At 36.5% G+C, this 19,026-nt stretch overlaps 1 protein-coding gene across 5 annotated transcripts in view; it reads left to right on the plus strand.

Moving 5' to 3' along the window:
• VWA3A (von Willebrand factor A domain containing 3A) overlaps positions 1-19,026 on the plus strand; it is a 39,171-nt gene that overhangs the window by 16,174 nt on the left and 3,971 nt on the right. For 4 of the 5 annotated variants that reach the window (XM_054212941.1, XM_054212943.1, XM_054212942.1 and 1 more), the window contains 18 exons: positions 4,390-4,484; positions 4,682-4,771; positions 5,092-5,211; positions 6,087-6,161; positions 6,859-7,003; positions 8,057-8,255; positions 8,706-8,776; positions 9,771-9,929; positions 11,366-11,456; positions 12,569-12,679; positions 13,304-13,401; positions 13,553-13,705; positions 14,384-14,492; positions 15,232-15,376; positions 15,865-16,009; positions 17,028-17,179; positions 18,237-18,363; positions 18,920-19,017. In XM_054212941.1, coding sequence (XP_054068916.1) covers positions 4,390-4,484; positions 4,682-4,771; positions 5,092-5,211; positions 6,087-6,161; positions 6,859-7,003; positions 8,057-8,255; positions 8,706-8,776; positions 9,771-9,929; positions 11,366-11,456; positions 12,569-12,679; positions 13,304-13,401; positions 13,553-13,705; positions 14,384-14,492; positions 15,232-15,376; positions 15,865-16,009; positions 17,028-17,179; positions 18,237-18,363; positions 18,920-19,017 — 2,183 coding nt within the window. The remainder of the gene's footprint in view (positions 1-4,389; positions 4,485-4,681; positions 4,772-5,091; positions 5,212-6,086; positions 6,162-6,858; positions 7,004-8,056; positions 8,256-8,705; positions 8,777-9,770; positions 9,930-11,365; positions 11,457-12,568; positions 12,680-13,303; positions 13,402-13,552; positions 13,706-14,383; positions 14,493-15,231; positions 15,377-15,864; positions 16,010-17,027; positions 17,180-18,236; positions 18,364-18,919; positions 19,018-19,026) is intronic. The other variant, XM_054212945.1, reaches the window with a different exon arrangement.

The following is a 19,026-nucleotide window of genomic DNA, read 5'->3' on the forward strand; positions in this document are numbered from 1 at the left end:
TCAGCAAACCAGAGCCTCTTTCTGTCATCGCGACCTAGTCCCTCAGATGTGTAGGAGAGTCAAGGCAAGGGATTATTTTGAAATAAAAGTTTGATCTTAAATTATCAAATAATTGACAAGACTGGTTGAATAAGAGAGTAAAAAAATATAGTGTGACATAAGTTTCTTTGTAGGTGAGCTTCTCTCAACTCCATGAATGGATAGATGGAGATGGGGAGAACGGTGAATTAGGGAGAAAGGTGGATTAAGGAGAACGATGAAAAAAGACAATTCCAGATCAGTGATGTTGATTTCTGCGTGTGGGGAAGATGGCAGAAGCATATGAAAGTCTGCAGTTTGAAGAAAGTCACAGAAATAAAATTAGGTTGCCTTGATCAGGACCTTGCATTAGACTGTATTCTAGGTTTGGATAATGTGTATATGCATGTGAGTTTCTTTCTCCTGTGTAGTTTGGGGTGGATCCTACAGCATCCAGCACCCACTTGACTTCTGTTTGAAATCCTGATATAATACCTTAAGACCAGTAATGTCGTACAGTCCATATGAACAGTCCAGTAGGATTTGGAGATATAGTTTATATTCTGAATTCAGCATCTGATCTGTACTTTTCAGAGACAGCACATTAACCTTTTAATTGTCTAGATCCATTACTAGTATTGAAGTTAGGAAGCTACAGTCTGTCTGATACACATCTGTCTCCGTGTTGGTTTTATCTTATTGGCACCATTTTGTCTGTAACAATTGTCTTGTACTGTTTCTATTTTTGTGCCTTATTTGACCAGCATACCAGACGTTCTTACCTTGTTTGTCTTTTCTGCGATAAATAACTTCTAAGTGCTCTAGAGGGAATACAGATGAGGAAGAAAAACAATCTCCTGTGATTTTTCACCCTTTCCACATGGGAAGTAGCTAGTAGTCTCCGTTGTAAAATGATGAGATCCTAATCCAGTAAGTTCTGCATGATTGCCAAATGATAATATTCTGCAGATGGTCACATTAGAAGTAATTCACTCTAAAGTTACTCTTTTACCAAGAATAGCATTTTAGCCTTGATAGTGTTCCCACAACACTCTTGCCATGTGGGGTGTTGCAACACTCTTGCAAGACAGAATGTATTTTTGCTACTACTGTAAATGTCAAGGACAATGATTTCGATGTTTTCAGCATAACCAACCTTTTTTTAAGAGTAAGAAAGCAGAAATTATTTCTGCTTACTTTATAAAAGATTGTCATACTATTGCTTTGAAGTGTCAGTAGAAGCTGGATATTTGTATTTCATGTTTTAGGAAATGCTCACCTGTTCTTTACACTTTAAGTGACTTCTGAAAATTGTGCCAGCATAGCATGATAAACCACATTCTCTTAAATTATTCTGGTTTATCCCCTTCATCTATGGTTTGCATGAAGGTTTGTTTTGGTTTTATTTTTCTCTCTTCTGAAGTTAGGATGGTATGAGGAAACTACACTCTTCAGGCATAGCTGGGCATGTGTGCACAGTGCATGCTGCAGCTTTGGTTTTGCAGCTTTATGTGCAAGGTGAAATACTGTGGAGGGATTTGAGTCCCGGCAAAAGCAAGAGGATTGTATCATTGTGCAACATGGTATGACGAGCAGAGGCACCCAGAGCTTTCAGATCTAGGGCTCCACATTCTACACTAGGGGCAAGAAAAGAACTGCTTTCATCCTGGGGCAAAAAGTATCAATCACAAAATGGAAGCTTTTAAGCCTTTTTTGCTCTTAGTTATCAAGAAATTAGTGGGAAACTATTTTTATGAAGGGGCTCAAGAAGGTTGAGCACACCCTGTTATGTAGGCTCAGAAAGCAGGCTAGAGTTCAGGAAAAAGGTGGTTTTGTCCAATGATGCCAACTGCCCCATTTAGTTTGAGAAATCTGTGTAATACATATAAAATTACTACTCCGTGTCTTCCAGTCTGTAACTGTGTGTATAAAGGCTGTTTCTCAATAGTCTTTCAGGCTGTTAGGAATCCCAGTACTTTCTGTAGCAAGCAGTGTGGAGTTTGCCTTGGAAGATTGAAGGGGTTGGTGAAAATGATTTAATAAGACTAAAAGTATAAAAATCACCCAGCTACGTACTCTGGCCCTCCCTTGAGACAGCGAGGGAGATGTAGATGATAAATACAGCAGATGGAAAGTAGGCAGGTAAGTTTCTTTTGTGTGGCATGCGTCCTGCAGTTTAAATTGTAATCAAGTGGCAGAACAAGGTAATATCTCAGTGGCTGTCTCTGGTAATGTAAGTGAATTTTTCATTGGGTAACTGTTATGGTTTGAGAAACCTGTAACAATTTATTGTCATTTAGATAATTATTTTATCACCCAGTGACCCCTCCCCACCCAGGAAGGGGAATCAGGGAAAACAAGGAAACACGAGGGTTGAAATATAAATAGATTTAAGAGGATAAGATTAAATAATTAACAGTAATACTAAAGAACCAGAACTATTGATCCCAACACCAATATAAAATAGACAAGGATTATACTCAGCCTGTTCTATCAGCAGGAAGTCGTGCACTCACAGCAGGAACGGCCAATGTGGGACACTGCAAGCGCTGCGGCTTCAGGAGGAAGGGAAGGGCTCAGGGCTCCGGCACTGGAGCAAGGAGTTCTCTGGACCGCCACCATCAAGGGACAGAGAAAACTACCCAGCAAACTTTCTGATCTGTATTGAATGTGACATTCGTGGTATGAGATAATGTTGGCCAGCTTGGTTCAAATGCCCAGGTCTCGCTCCTCCTCATCTCTGCACCTGAGAAGGCTCGAAAACACAGAGACCTTGAATCCCACATAGCCTCCCTGGCTATAAAGTAAATATTTTCACAAATTCAGACACTAGAGTCTTCTAGAAGTGCAGTTTTCCCAAGCATTAGAAGAGAACTTGGTCCCGTGTCTCTTAAACCAGGACAGTAACTTTTTAGCAAGTAAATGATTTTTAAACTATGCAGGTGGCATTGGCTTTGACATCTGTCTTAAGAGAAGCTTTAAAAGAGAGCTTAGAAACTATGTTGTAGATAGTGTTACTGGCGAATTCATTAAGAACAGTAAAATCCCGTAGAGGTAATAGATTTATGTTAAGTATTGCTTGCATTGCCTCAAGTAAGAGCAGCTTTTTATTCCAAGATGTGTTCATTTGTGTTAAGCAGAACAGGAATTGTGTCAAGCACAACAAGATGGCAGTTCAGTTTGAAGAAAAGATCGGTGCCTAAGACAACACTCTGTGTCGTCTTCTCTTCCATCCTGTCTCCCTCGAGCTATGTTGCATACTGCTCTCTGCCATCCCCTATGTTCACCTTGAGTGTTTGAACTGGCTGCACAAACTGAGTGTCCTGCTTTGCGTTTGCCTTCAGCCTGATAGTTGCCCAGCTTTCTTCAAGAGGATAGCAAGGCTGCTAACAGAGTTTCTCCTCAAGCTTGCAGATGAATTAAGAACACTGTTAGGTCGGAGATGTTAGGATTTTTGGATATTTGCCACGGTGATATTATTAAACAGATAACCTGAAAACTACTGGCACACAAGGAAAACATTTACACTCTATGCGATATTGAGGATCTTTGCAGACTTCATTCATTCTTTTAAGTGTGGAAGAAGTGGCGATACATATATATACAAGTAACATAATGAAGGTTGCTGGAAGTTTAACAGGCAGTAGTGATTCTTGACATTTACCTCCTTGGTCAGAATGCAGATCATCAGAAAGTGGGACAAGTTTAATGAAATAGAAGCTACTTGAGGATACTTGCAGCCAGGGTGTGTTATACAGTGGTCTGTTCATTCTTTTTCTTTTCTCTCTTCTGTACCACTCCACTAGCAGTCCTGAAAAAGGGCTATGAGAATGTTTGCAGGCAGGGCAAATATTTCTGTAAAATGGAGGAGGGATGAAAAATCTTTAGAACTCTATAGTCAGACCACAAAGGAGAGTGTAAAGTTTAACTGGCACACATGAAGGCAGCTTCTGGCTCCTTGATCACTGGTGATATGTGTTTGAAAATATTGTGTTTATTTTAAATTATGTGCTTTCTTAGGAACAGTCTAAAATTGCTATTGAAATAGTAAGCTTGCAAAAACTGTATTTTGAAAATTTTTTTTCTCTTTTTCATGTGCTTGACCACTATTTTGGGACATGCTAGTAAGGGGAAATGTGAAAAGGAGAGTTCAGACCTTTAGACTCCTTGTTGCTTTTTTATTATTATATGTTTTTCTCATGGACTGTATGCTCTTATCTTTACTAAAAATTAAGTGCTGCTGTCAAAATGAATGAAAATCATTAATTTTTTCATTAGTATGCTGACATGTTACTTCTGGTTAGCATTTGCCAATAAGAGACTTACCTGAACTTTTTTTTTTAACTTAAATTTTCTATATTTTATCCATAGAAGCTCCTTGCTAAAATGGTAAGAATCTATGAGAAACGAATTGACTGGCTATCTGTTGCTAGCAGGAGAATATGGGGAAGTGTTTGTGAAACAAGGTATTGTACTTTGATAGCCCTTTTTTATGTCTTTGTGACAGTTCTAATTTGCCAGCCTTTGCTTTTGCATGTAAGTCAGCACCAAAGAATACAGGGCAGAAAATAGTCAGATGAAGAGACACTAGTTGCAGATATGACCAGGGTAAGCAATCCATTTTTGAAAACAGGTATTGATATTCAGCTCTTTAATGATCCAGTGAATTTACTGAATCCGGTGATCATCAATCAACACAGAACTGCAATTTCATGAGACAGAATGAGACTCTTAAATTTGAGGTATCTAGCAAGTAAGTCACACGTTTCAGATGCGTTTTGGGTATTGAAGTACAGAGATGGAAGAGGACCTGTTTAGGGTTCAGCAGCCATTATGGCACTACACATGCCAGTACCTTGATTATTGCATAGCTTCAAGATAGACTTTTCCATTATTGTTACTATTTTTTTAAAACCTCGCCTTATGTTTTGCAGATTTTTTTTAATATAGGTTCAGTGTTTATATGTTTTCATACATATCTAGAAGATATTTTCCCTAGTGAGAGTACAATGAAGATAAGAATATGTAATTAAATAAGATCTTTTTTTTACAAATAACATATTTCTTATATAGGGTTGTTATACTACTTGATATATCAGTGACAAACTCCACATACATCATCCATATCCAGCATTCTTTGCGACTTTTACTTGAGGAACAAATGTCAAATAAAGATTACTTCAATATTATAGCGTAAGCAACTATTTAAGATTCTTTTAAAATAATCGTGAAACATTGCAATGAAAGAAGTTCATTGTAGTTACTACTGGGCATATTTTAGAATTTTTTAATTGTATTTAAGTTTTATGATGAAGTAATTGCAAGAGTAGCACTGGTTTATCATTTTTGGATAGATGTATGGATCAGATGCACAGAGACCAGATTAGTAATGAAAAATGACTGTTTTGGGGGAGGCTCCCTGAAACTGATTGCATCATACCTGCAACAAATTTTCTTCCTGCTATATTGTTCATAACAGTATCAGTTCACGTGTCAGAAACTTTTACTGGAAGAGGATTCTGGAGGTGTCTCAGGTACCATAACTGAGAACACCCTTTAAATTTTACAGTAACTCCAATACTTCTTTTAATATGTAATAGTCCTAAAATTCTGTACTTGATGCTAGTAGCCGGAAATTCATATATGACACAGCTGCTGAGGGGCAGCTGGGCAGATTTCTGAATGGCAGGTAAAAGCAAGAGACAGCAGCTCATGGATTTCCAGACCTGGAGGGAGAGCAGGGCCGTTCCCTCACAAGAGAGGTACAGGCAGCATCTGAGGGTTGGTGTTTTTTTGTCACGATCCTTCTCCCAAGCTTTTACCAGCTCACTTAGTATTTTGTTCAGGAAATAAAAATGTTTTTTGACATTTTGAAAATCTGACAGCCCCTGAGTGATGGGTAAATGTGAATAATTAAATGTTTGAAATAGAAAATAGTTAGCATCAGGCAATTTTACATCTGTAATACCCAAAATCACATTTTAATTTTTTTTTTCAGTGAATTTACTCTCTCTTTTTTGTTGTAAAGCATAGTCTAAAAATTAATTTCTGTTATTTTTCCATGAAAGATTTGGGAGTGATGTTGTGCCTTGGCAGCTGGAATTGGTTCCTTCCCAGCCAGAAAACTTAGAAAATGCTTGGAGGTAGGATCAAATAACTTTCCCATACATCTGAATTAGGTGATCGTAGGTACTATGAAACAGATAAACCAGAGAAACAGATTTAAACAGCGTTGTGACCAATTTACAAAATTGATAAATTTATCATATTACAAAAGTAGTTTGCCATGAATTGTTGTGCACTAATTGTTTGTGATGGTTTGCTGTGAAAACAACATTATCTATTTCATATGTATACAGAATATATATGTGCACAGATATAGAAGTCTCTGTATAAGAAATGCACAGGTTATGTGAAGAATTGGAAACTGCTTCAAATTCAGCTGGGTTGTGAAAGTTAAACTGTGTTTTTTCCCCAGATACACTGAGAACATATGTCAGGTTTCTGTTTGTGGTGTCACACCCTCAGTGGTTTCATTGTATCTCTGTTGCTTCATTTTTATTCCTTTAAGTTCTATTATATTATAATTTTTCTACATAAAATTAAGGGAGAATTCTTTCATCTCTATGCTCTGAATCTTATCGTAAAAATAGTTTGCCATGATGGCAGTACAGAAACTAGAACAAATAATTCGGGTTATTATATAAGCTGGTTTTGCCGTCTGTCAAAAAATTTTAGACTCCAGTGCAGTGTTATTTAGGATTCTTAGTTCTCTTTATTGCTTTAAGCAGAAACAAAAGCTTTTGTTTCTTCATTCTTTGAACTGTAAACTTCTTTTAGGTGGGTGTTGGGCTTGCAGTGCAAAGGGAGTAGAAACTTCATGAGTGCTCTCAGGAGAGCTGTGGAAGTAGACTTCAAAGACAAAGATAAACACAAATCACAAGGACTTTACCTGCTGACTACTGGAATACCTGATCAGGAAACAGTAAGTATCGCAGGTTTTGCAACTCTTTTGTAAGTTCCTATGCAGAATTAATCCGACTTGTGTTTTCCTCTCGTGTTTTCCTCTCGTGTTTTCCTCTCGTGTTTTCCTCTCGTGTTTTCCTCTCGTGTTTTTTCTTTTGGCTAGTCACCATAGCTTGTTGGCAGAATACTTCTCCTTTACATATCTAAACCAGCACAACTATCAGGATCTCAAACTTCCATTTCTGCAATCACTATTCGTGTGTTGGAAGTAGCAATTATTATTAATATGTGAATTGTAGAAAATTCAAGAGATGTTTTTAGGATTCCTTTCCAACTCCAGATCAGACCATCATTTCACTGCAAGTTTCTGAGTTTAAACAAACCAACTCTGATTTTTTTGTATGATGCCATTTCCTTATAACTCATGGGAACAAAGGCACAAATAATTTTATGGTGGAACTCCATAGTACGCTATGTAGAGACAGCTCCTATTTTTAATGACAGAAATCCATTGCTTGCATATATGTTCGTAGTGCACGTGCTCTACAGCTGATAAGCTGTGTGCACAGCCTAGAGTTTCTGAACATATGGTAACCCAACTGGAATAACCATGCGTGCACAGTAGGGTGTCTTTTGCTTTTGTTACCCAACTTCTGGAAATTCTGGGCAAACCTAAGAAATCATTAAAAACCCATGTGGATAACAAGAAATCACAGGATACGTACAAAAAGGCAAATGAATAGTTCCATTCTTACTTCTTTGCTTCAGTGCATGGCTACCTTGAAGTCCATGACCTTGTGTCTTTGATTCCCATAGCTGCTCCATCTCACTTCTTGGCTGCGGCAATGCTGTTGCCGTTGTCACTAGTAAGAGTGACAGTTTTTGTATGTATGCATGACTTGAGGAGGCATTCAGCTACTCAGGATGTGTTCCTGTAGTGCAATGCTCAGGTTGGGAGTGTTTGTACATCAGTTCAGGAACAAATGGAGCAGATGGAAGCTCATCTGAAGTAGAGGGTCGCTACTGATTTTTTTCTTTTTTTTTTTTTTCTGTTTTCTTCTCTGTCTTGCAGCACACAATCAGTGCATATGTTTCTGAGGTTTGCAGAGGTTTTGATTTGCAGCTTCATGTCTGTCTGTTCAGTGTAATGGAGGATGTTGACTCCAGTAGGATTATTCCAGCCCGCTGTGCTAACCCAACTGAAACTGCCGTTGCTTTTAAAGAAATAGTACAGGCAGCCAATGGGAGATTTCATTGGTTTGGAGAAGCAGGTATGTGAAAAGGAAAGTCAGCACGTACTTCTTTTTCATTGATGAAATAATATTTATTAATGCTTTTTTTGCCCCCAAATCAAGTAGTTTACTTTTTAGGATGTGATAATGCTATACTAGCACTGAGATAAAAACAGAGGTCCTAGTTTGATTAAGGCTTTCTGTTGTATTGCAGAATATTATAATGCAGCCTTAATGCAGGAATTTGAGTTTTATCTTTTTTTTTCTATTTGAATTTGCTGTTTTTCTGCTAGATATTTTAAAGTTGCACATTTAAAATATAGTTATTAATGTGGTACATCCAGTCTACCTGGCATACAGAAAACAAAGGCTTTTTGATTCTTTTCATTGATATTTGGTATGCTCTACAAATTGTTTTGCACTTTAAAAAAGATATATTTTCTACACTTAAAAAAAACCCCACACTGATTAGCATATATTGATTATCAGGTATTTTTGAAAGTGATGATATCACTGTTATTGTGTCTGAAATGGAAAAAGCAAACAGCTACTCCCAAAAGGTATGAATTATATGTATCTTTTTAAATTATGTTTTCCTTCAGAAAAAAAATTCTATGTTTTTCTAGCTGACAATGCAGAAGATTAGACAAAATGCAAATCTTTGTAAGATGGGCAGGAATGCTCTAGAGTAAATGTGGACTAGAGAGCACTTGTACAGTAGCACTGTGGTGATTGGTGTTGGAGTGGCCATGATTCCTTGGGAAATGTAAGGAGTTTACAACTGAAGTCATTCTCCTTTTTGTTGCCAATCCCATGATGAATTCTTCTCAAGTAGAATTAATTGTTTGTTATAATTATATATATAAAAATAAATGTATTGAAAAGTAATATATAACAAATAAACAAATACATAATATTATGTTCCCGTAAGTCACAGTGGAGTGAGGGGTTGTCATTAGCACAATACATTTGTTCAATTCTAAAACAATTGTTTTTTCAAGTGTAGTAAGGGTGTAGAACTGGACCATATCTCTCCATCTTACACGCACATGACTTTTTCCAAAGATATCTAACAATATTGCCAGCCTGGCAGTGCATTGTTGCTTCTTGCCAAAGTGTGACTAGAAAGATATATGCAGTGAGACACATGTCCAGAGGTCTGAGTGCCTTGTTGCATGCGAGTCTGTCACAAAAGTAACTTTAAAATGAAGAGTTGGTGGATATTCAATGGGATCTTAAAATATTTTTTTTATCCTTTAATAGTTGCGTATACCTGGTTCATCATCTTCCAGTTTGTTCTGGTCTTGGTACGCGTAGTGTTGCCTTTTCTTTTAGAATGTTTGCTCGGAGCAGGGAGCGTTTCCCTCCTATGTGTTTGAGCAAGCACAGCACAAAGGGGTTTCTGTTTGGTTAGAGGTGTTAAAGCATTACCAGATTAATTTGGTATGAATTTTATTTATTATTTAAGTAATAAATACAGAATGACTCTTTGAAATGTCATTTACTTAAATTTCACATATATGAATTACTAAACAATCCGATATTCTGTTTCAGTGTGCATTCCTAGCGGAATCCTTGAAGCAACGTTCAGTAAATCAGTCTGTTGGTCCATTTATACCAGAAGGAGACTCAAATGTGCTTCTGAAGAAAGAGAAAAGAAAGCCACAGAAGTTGCTGTCCCCTAAACCCACAGCTCTTAGTCTGGCTAGAATGGTTTGAAATGGTCCCGTTTTTAAGATGCTGTGTGTTTTAATTAGAGATTCTACCCAGCTATCAGATTCTGCTCACTGTGAGAGAACTGCTCAGGCTGAAAATTTGAGGAAAGTAAAACAGCACTGTGATAGTACTCTGAATTTACATTTTAGTTTGCATTCAAAATGCTACATAAAGATAAAAGTACATCTTAACTAAGTAATTAATTATAATAGAACCACATCGTAGTGTCTAAAATTGTCTAAATAATTCCTCCTCAGACCTTAAAAATTTAGTGTTTAATGAAAGCAAAGGCAAAAATGTTTAATGGAAGCAAAAGCACAGAAATGTGCTTTACTGAGTTACGTCTGTTTTCCAAAGCGTTCTAGAAAGTACCAATGAGACAGCTGCAGCATGTCTTTGGCCGCACAGAGAGCCAGCATAAAACGAGAAGTAGGATTCAGGATTTATTTCCTGCCTGCTGTGCTTATTTCCATGTTACACTATGGAGTCCTTTGGGATTTTGCTAATGTTTTCCTTGTTAATTTTGGCTGTGTATGCACCTGTTTTGAGTGGGGTGTGCAAATCTCTAATATACATAAGTGGCCAGTGCCAGTGCTTACCGCTTTGGTGTACAAATGACTAGATCGAGAACTTCCTGTTGCAGAGGATGTACTTAACTTTTGACCTGGAATTTTCAGGTCTCATCTTTGAAATGGGAATGGCACTCTTAAGTGTAGGTGTGTTCATGTTGCAAAGACCTTTGTAGGTGTGCTCAAACTGGTCTTCCGTGCTGTTTTATGAACACCAGTATATTCTCAGCACCTCTTCATAAATGCAGGAAAAAAGTAATCACTCAGAGATATGAATACATAGCATAGTTTTACAGGGATTAAAGTTGTAGAAAACTGGTACCGCTTTGTCTGTAGATGTTTGGTGATATTTATAGTAGACCTGTATGTTAAATTAGACGTCGGTTACTTGAAGGCTCTGTGCCACAGCAAAAGTCTGACCCTACAATAGGGTTAAACAAGTGTTCATGTTTAGCAAAAAGGAAAAAATTTTGCTAAACTAAAGGAAAAAATACTAGGTTTCCAATATTCAATAAACTGAGGAAAATACTATATGTTATATTATATAAAACAGTGCTATTACCATACTAGACTGCTCCTTCAAGTGGCAAAAATGGTCCGAACTTGTCTGTCTGTAGATGTTAGTCTTCAGTTTTATGGTAGCAGATGAAAATGGCAACTTAATTAAAACAGAGCAATTAGTTACTTAACCTAGTAAGAAATAACAAATTAACAAATCGTCATGGCAAACTGCTGACTTCTCAGGAGAGCCAGAATAAAACAGGAATTAGAGAATAAGAAAGGATAGTTCAGTTTTGAATAATGCAATTATGATCCAACTGAAATGCTTTTTTTTTTTTTAATTATTATTATATGTGTTTATAGTGTATTAAGGACAACCACGGTGCAGAGAGAAATGCTTCCAAAAGAGTACTGGCATGGCGTCCTACTAGTGCTAAAGCAGAAATTCCACCAGGTCTGTATGGATTAGGGGCTTTTTGTCTTCAGTTTCTTTTGGGTTTTGCTTAAAAGACAATATTAGATTAGAGGTTTAATTTAAGTCTTTAGAAACACTTGCAATTTTAATCTTTAATCAGCCTGATGGGAAACATTGCCGTTGTTTGGCAATTACTTCGGTATGAGTTTTAGCTGTGATATATCTAGCTTTCTTCTAGGTTGTGAGAAGAAGGAATGTTGCACAGCTGTATAACTATTTCCAGGTCATACGATTGAATACCCGTCCTATATCAGGAAATGTCAAATGTGTGTGGTGGAAAGAAGAGCCCTGCTTTTTCCCATGCCTGAAGCCGTAATTAGAACCTCACTTCTCTTGGTTTTCAATTAATACTCCATTTTTCTTTTACAAAAGCTCAACTGTTCCGAGATTTATTATATTGTTAGTTCAATATATATTTTTTTTCTAATATTGTTAGATGCCATTGTAATTAATATGCTGTTCCACTTGATTTATTTATGGTCTAGTAATGAAGGAAAATTACAACACAAATGTCAGGTTATCTGAATTGCTGACTCTTGCAGCTGCTCCTGGTACGTGAAGCAGCTCTTAAATTGGTTCCAGTCACTGTTGGTCCCTTAAAGTCCAATTCCTTTCTCCTCCATTTTTGTAATTTTCCCATGTTTTTTCTTTGCATCTTTGCTAACATCTGCAAATTTTTTTTGTTGCATTCAATTTGAGTCTTGACTTCTACTGATTTATTGAAATCAGATTGTTTATATGTAGCAGTGTTTACAAATCTGGATTCATATTTGCAAATGAGGTGCTTTGTACAGTGTTAATTGGCTTTTCCAACAAATATTATGTTTATTCTAAACCCCTAATCTTTTCAAATTATGCCCTGTGACGTTCTTCCTGATGGTAATTTATAAATTTGTAAAGGTTTTGATTCCATTTCTATGAACGTAGCATACGTAGTTCTACAATACAGATTTTTCTTATCCAGTACCGAAGAAAATCGAGTCTTTATAATTATGGTAAGAGGAAATCATGAACTGAAGAACAGAGTTGCATATAGGAGTTATATCTAGCTGAAGTAAGTCAGCAATTTTTTTTTTTAATTTTATTTGTAGCACAAACAATAAAAGAATGGCCTCAGACTGAGAATAAAAGAAAGCATAAACCCAGGAAGCAGCCAGAGTTTTCTGTGTCAGTATTTTATACTGATAAAGGAAGAAATGTGGGTATGTGTTACCAGGTTATGGTGGGTGAAGCCTTTTTATTATCAGCATTTTTCATGATAAAACTGTTAGGCTGTTAAGTCCCTGATAATCAGTGTGCTTTAAATAGTGAGTGGAAGTGAGTTTCACTTATCAAATAGTGGTGCGGTTTTTTGGTTTGGTGTTTGGTTTTTTTTGAGGATGAGTTTGGGAGCAAAAACCCAGTTTGCTCTGTTTTGGCTCTTCTTTTTGTTTTGTTTTGTTTTCTTTGGAGAGGTGTTTTGTTGGGGGTTTTTTGGGTTTTGTTTTTTTTTTTTCTTTTTGTAGTCATTTGGCATCTTCTAGTCAAAGATGCTCTAAGGAAAAATGCTGTCATCATCATTTAGATGATTACAGAAGTTTTGGTTTGGAATTTTTTGAAGGTGACAGTTTTTAAAAATAAGTAATTTTTTTAAGTACTTTGATATATAGAAACTTTGAATTTTTTTCAACTGTGGAATTGTGTATGAAATGCTAGTCTGCAGGTTTCGAGAGGGGTTGTTCTTTTTTCTTTTTTTTTTTTTTTTAATCAACAGTCATATGTGATTTAAAAGGGCTATGATTTAAACCTAGGGCTCTCAATAGGACTTTGTTCATTTTCTTAACTAGGTACAGTATACCGAAAGTATCCAAGGATAATGTGCATAAGAAAGTCTGTTCCCTCTGTTACATTGCCAAAAAAAGAGGAAATCTGTTCAAGCAAGGAGGTATTTTGCTCCTTACTAATAAATTCCCATTTCAGAATTATCCATGCAAATTTATGTGAACACGCTAATTGTGATTCTGCACAATGTATTATTACTTAAACTGTTCTAATATTTACTAACAATCAATTGCTCCATTTGTTTGTCTTACAAGTGGCTGACCAAGTACAGTATTAAAAAGCTTAAACTGGAATTGCCCAGACTGATGTTTGGTCCAGGCTGTACTCACCAAAAGAAAACTGTGAAGTCTCTGCACAAGAAAGTATCAGCAAAATACTGTACAATCTTCCCTAGTGTAGAAATCAATGTAAGCTTTTGCAGTTGTCATATACCTACATCATTGAAAGGCTTTGTATTTGTGTAAGACAATGCATGTTGGTCAGTGTTTGTGGCTTGCTAGTGTGATGTTCCCTTTACTCTTCCCAGTTCTTCTAAGTCACCCTTCTGTTTGACAGCTAGAGGTATTGTATTCACCACAAAAAATATTTAGTATGTTTGAAGTGTAAACTGCATGGAATCTTTAGCATGTATAGCATCTCCTCTGCTCATACGGTGTGAAAAACAATTTTAAAATTTTAAGTAAAGCTTTTAAAAGTCACGTATGAATTGAAACTGGGAAAATGCTTGATTTTGATTGTTAGGGTTTGTGTAATGACTGCAGAGAAGCATAGAAAGTTAAATCCAGGATATTATTGCTCTATTATATCTATATAACTGTCAGAAATAATGCAACAGATGCACCTGTCCAGTCAAATTATGTAATTTTGTTACCCAGCACAACTGTCTGAGATGAGAAGTAGGCTTTCCTAATTTGGGTAAACCAGTTATTTAGTAGCAACAGAGTCGCCGAAATTTTCTTACACTATTTCATAGAGGAAGACAAAAAACTTAATCTCCTTGATTTGTAATGCAGATATTGCATACATAGCAGCTGAGCTCAGATCTCCTGAAGTAAGTTGCTCTTGTACAAACTGAATTTTTCCAGGGAGTTGTGAAACATCTGCAGTTTCAACCTAAAGAACTTGAAATCTACACTGAACAGCTGGAAAAATTGTTGCAGCGGTACATCGAAAGAATACAGTGGCTTCTGTCAGGTATTGGTGTGCCTCTGTTTTACTATAAAGAACAACTTAAACATACGTGCCTACTATTTTTTGTCTGCTATTTCTAATAGAATAAATCTGTACCTCAAATATGAATAAGGGTCATCTGTTTTGCATTTCGTTGAAATTTTAAAATGTATTTTTATGAATATGAGAATGCAAGAGAATTCAGCATCTGTGTAGCTGATAAACATCTAGCTTGCTGTGAAACAATGAGAGCTGTGATGTAAGTTTTTCCGTTTTGTATGCTGTGTTCATGAATACAAGGTTCCTGGTGCCAGAAGCTTTCTATCAACAGAGTATATACAATAACATATACAAGAAAAATTAGCTTTTCGGTTTCTTTTGCCAAGAATATGCCCTATTTAGAAATTCGGCATCACTGCTGGTGTAAAGTGTTTTGATCCCTCTGTTGCTCATTTTTTGGACAATAGTTTAATTTTTTGCTGGATTGTAAAGTAAGAGCTACAATTTAGCAACTTGTTTAATCCAAGTTGCTACAATTGGCCAGTAATTAATGCTTGATAGTGTTAGATTTGAAATGGCAGAAGACTTTTCTATTGTTAAGCTTTGAACTACCTAGTTGCCACACAGATTAGAATTTATTACGTAGAAATGTGCCCAGAATTACCCATAAAGAGTGAAAATTTTACAGTATGCTCAGTAAAATAATGTTCAACAAAATTAGCCTATGTAATGACACTTAATCAGTTGTAATGTTCTGGTCCAGGAAGCCGAAGATTGTTTGGTACCATTTTAGAAGCAAACATCTGTGTTGTGATTGATACATCTGGTTCCATGGACCCGTATTTGCCACATATCATGAAAGAACTTACCTCACTTATCTGGGAACAGCTGAGAAAAAATGAAGTCAGGTATGACGAACTGCTGATAAAGACTGAAATCTGCGCTACTTCTTATTATGTAATAAGATTACTTCATCATTACAAATAATACAGCACTGAAACCCAATACAAGTAATTATTGTGTGTTAGTGCATAATACACGACATGAACTGCTTTTTCTGTTCTTCTTTTTAACCAACTTTTAATTCTGAGCTCTGTAAGATTTGAGCCTCATTTGCCATAGGCTGATGCTGTTTATCCTTTTGGGCTCAGCATTCCCACAGATTTTCTGTTCATGCAGTGAGATATGCTTTTTGACTCTTCCAAAGCTGAAGACCTTAATCCAGTACTCTAGGCTCTTGGTTGTTTTTTTTTCGTTGTTTTTTTCCTATTGGGTTTGTGTTTGTGTTTTGGGGTTTTTTTTGGGGTTTTTTATTTATTTATTTCAAAACTGGCTTATCCGAAGTGACCAATAGTATTGGTTAGGGTTAAATGTTGTGGGCCATCTTTCTCCTCAGGTTTAACCTGCTGAGATTTGCAGAAGATACAGAGAGTTGGAAGGAGTGTCTTGTAGAGGCAACTGATGAAACCTGTCATGATGCTGTGCAGTGGGTGTCCAAATTCCATGCTCATGGTAATACATGCATCCTTATGGCTTTAAAGGTTAGTAAATTGTGTACCGCATTTTGGAGACTACATCGTGTCTTGTGGTGATAAAACACTTCCATCTGACTGATAATATTTTAGGAAAATTATTTTCATCAAAGCATACAACATTTTTATATGCAAAACACTGAACAGATCTGGAATCAAGCCATTGTTTCTGTCCCCAGTGCTTGTAGATACTAGAATTCATTGCTCATACTGAGTTTAAAAAAAAAAAGTGAAATATCAATAGTATCAATGAGCCAGTTGCTCAAAATGATGCTTATGTACAACTGTGGCTGTGATATGTTTGCTCTGAGACAAACAGGAGTTTTAAAAAAGCAGTGTTTGTTGGAATCAGATGGGCATTGAGTACAATTCGTGAACTTCAGTTACAGGTGAAGAAACTTTTCTCCTATAAAACTTCTCAGTTTAGAAATTAAGTAGTAATAATAATGTAAAACAGAGACTGAAAGAACTTGCAATTTCACAAGATTTAAAACCTGAATCAAAAAAGAAATGTTGCCTTAAATAAATTATTCTTCTTCCATACACCCTTGCAGAATCTCCTTATAAATTTTATGGAATTCATCATGAATCAAGTCCAGTAGAAATGTAAGGCATGTCTGTATTACAAAAATGTCCACTGAGTCAATTACCATAACAAGTTTTTATAATATGAAAAGGCCAAGTCCTCATTTTCAGACATTAGACATCTTTAACTCCCACAAAACGTGATGTAAAAATCTTCTGTCAGCAGTTCTCCAAAACCAGTTAATTTGCTTATTTCAGTGAGTCAGTTTTGGGTGATGCCCTGCTTATGTATATATATTGTCTTATGCTACAGATTATCTACTTGTTTATTTTTCAAATTTATATTCTTGATCTCTTTCATACTTAGTGAAAAGAATAATAACTTGATTAATGATGTGGTAAATATTAAACTATCTTAAATCATTGGAATAGTGTTTTCATTCTTAGGTATAACCTTTCATATACATGTGCTAATTATTTAAGCTTATTTTCTGCTTTTCAGAAGGCTCTCAGTTTCCAAGGTATAGAGGCACTGTATGTATTGACTGATGGAAAACCAGACACCAGTGGCAGACTGATTTTGAAAGAAATTGAGAGATTGAGAAAGAAACAAGATATTAAAATCCACACCATTTCTTTTAGCTGTACAGACAGGTATATGATACTTTTGAAGAACAACAAAAAATCTTTAAAATTACTAGTTTATTTATTGTCAGAAGGCTGTGTTATCAAAACGGGCCATGTGCTCAGTTCACTGAACACCAGGATTGAGCTAGACATTCATGCACGTGGGATCTGGGAAGGCTTTTCTGACACAGGTAATTGTCACATGGTCTACATTTCCCACAGCTAATGTCCTTGAGAGAGTTGCCTTCACACAGAGAAGTGATCTGCATCACTAGTCTGCAGCACTGAGGTCATTCCTGTAGTTCTATCACTAGCCTATCACACGTACATCCCTGTAGAGGCATAAAAAGTTAATACGCTGACCGGGACTGGAGTCAGGAGCACTAGGAAAGCGCTGATGCCAGCCATGGTGATGGGATGTGGGTTAGAGATACATCTCTGGATGTTCCCTTTCAGCGATCTTTGCATGGTCCACAATTGGGGACCGTGGGACAATATCAAAAAGTATGCGCTCCTCTAGATTCTCATTCATGGCTGTAGCTGTGGGACGCAGGGAGCAGATAGCCAAACAGGCCACCAGCTCTTCAAGCTTTCTAGAATAGGTGCATGTCTACTGTGCCACTTCAAAATGCAGTAGTCATCCCAAGTCTTCAAGACTTGAATTCGTGGAAAATGACAAGTACTAGAGACTTAGGCAAGAGAATAAAATACAGGGCATGCACAAAATGTTCTTTCCCTTTATGGAGTCTCCCAGCTCTTGTTTTTCTTCCCCTGTGTAAAATATTACTGCCCTTTACCTGACAGCCTGGCTTCTGGATTTCTTGGTTTAGTTTCTTTTTTTGGTTCTATGCTGCACTGAACCTCTTGTCCAAAACTAGCCTCTCTTTGAAGGTTATGACAGCTAAGCAGTGTATATTCTCATTACCAATTGACAATTAGAAATGATAGAGACATTTATAATCATGTCCTCCAAACTATTTGTTTTGATGTCATATTTTTTGAAAAAATCTCAAATTCTTTTTCTATTGCTGTTGCTTTCAGAGAAATAATTTTCATAAATAACTTACTACTTTGTTGTTAACAGAAGAGCTAATGAATTTCTGAAGAAGCTTGCTTCCCAAACAGGAGGGCGCTACCACCGCAGTTTTGGAGATGCAGATGAACAATTAGCAGCACACAGAATGCTGACAGAGGGGCTTGATGATGAAGATGTATGTTAAATGGATTGGTTTTGGTTTGGTTTTGTTTCATTTCAGCTTAGTTCTTCACCAGTAGTCAAAAATCTTAATACCTGGCTTTGCCACTCTGCAAGCTGCCTTGGTTACATGACCAAACCCATGAAAGAAGTATACAATGCAATATAGTTTTTGAAAGAGAAGCAAAAAAAAAAAAAAAAAAAAATCTTGTGTCTGCACACTGTGGGTTTTAAGCTAACTTTAGCTTTTACTGTACTTTCTTACCATCTTGTAACCATCTTCTTTACCATCTTGTATTTCATTCATGTAATTGTAAAATCCTTATACAGTGTTTAGCACATAGTGCTCCAGCAGGAGACCTTGGGGATTGCCACAGTAGAAAAATGTGTTAGTGAACCGCACCATATTCACTCCACAGTTGCTCTGTTCTACCCTTGTAAGACCAAGACCACCTTTGCAAATAGGTAGTCGTAGGGAGACTTAGAATTTAGGCTCAGTTGATTAAGTTGGTAGAAATTAAAAATAATAAATAGGTGCAAGTTCAAGTAGAATATTTTAATTCTGTTTTCAGGATCCAGTTTTCCCTTACTTTGAAGGAGATGATTTAAAGAAACTTACTCAAGAAGCAGCAAAAGCAAGAAGTTTCTTAAAGCAGTCAAAGTCTTTGAGGTGAGTATT

This window comes from Rissa tridactyla, chromosome 8 (genome assembly GCF_028500815.1).
Source record: "Rissa tridactyla isolate bRisTri1 chromosome 8, bRisTri1.patW.cur.20221130, whole genome shotgun sequence".
NCBI classification, from domain to species: Eukaryota; Metazoa; Chordata; class Aves; order Charadriiformes; family Laridae; genus Rissa; species Rissa tridactyla.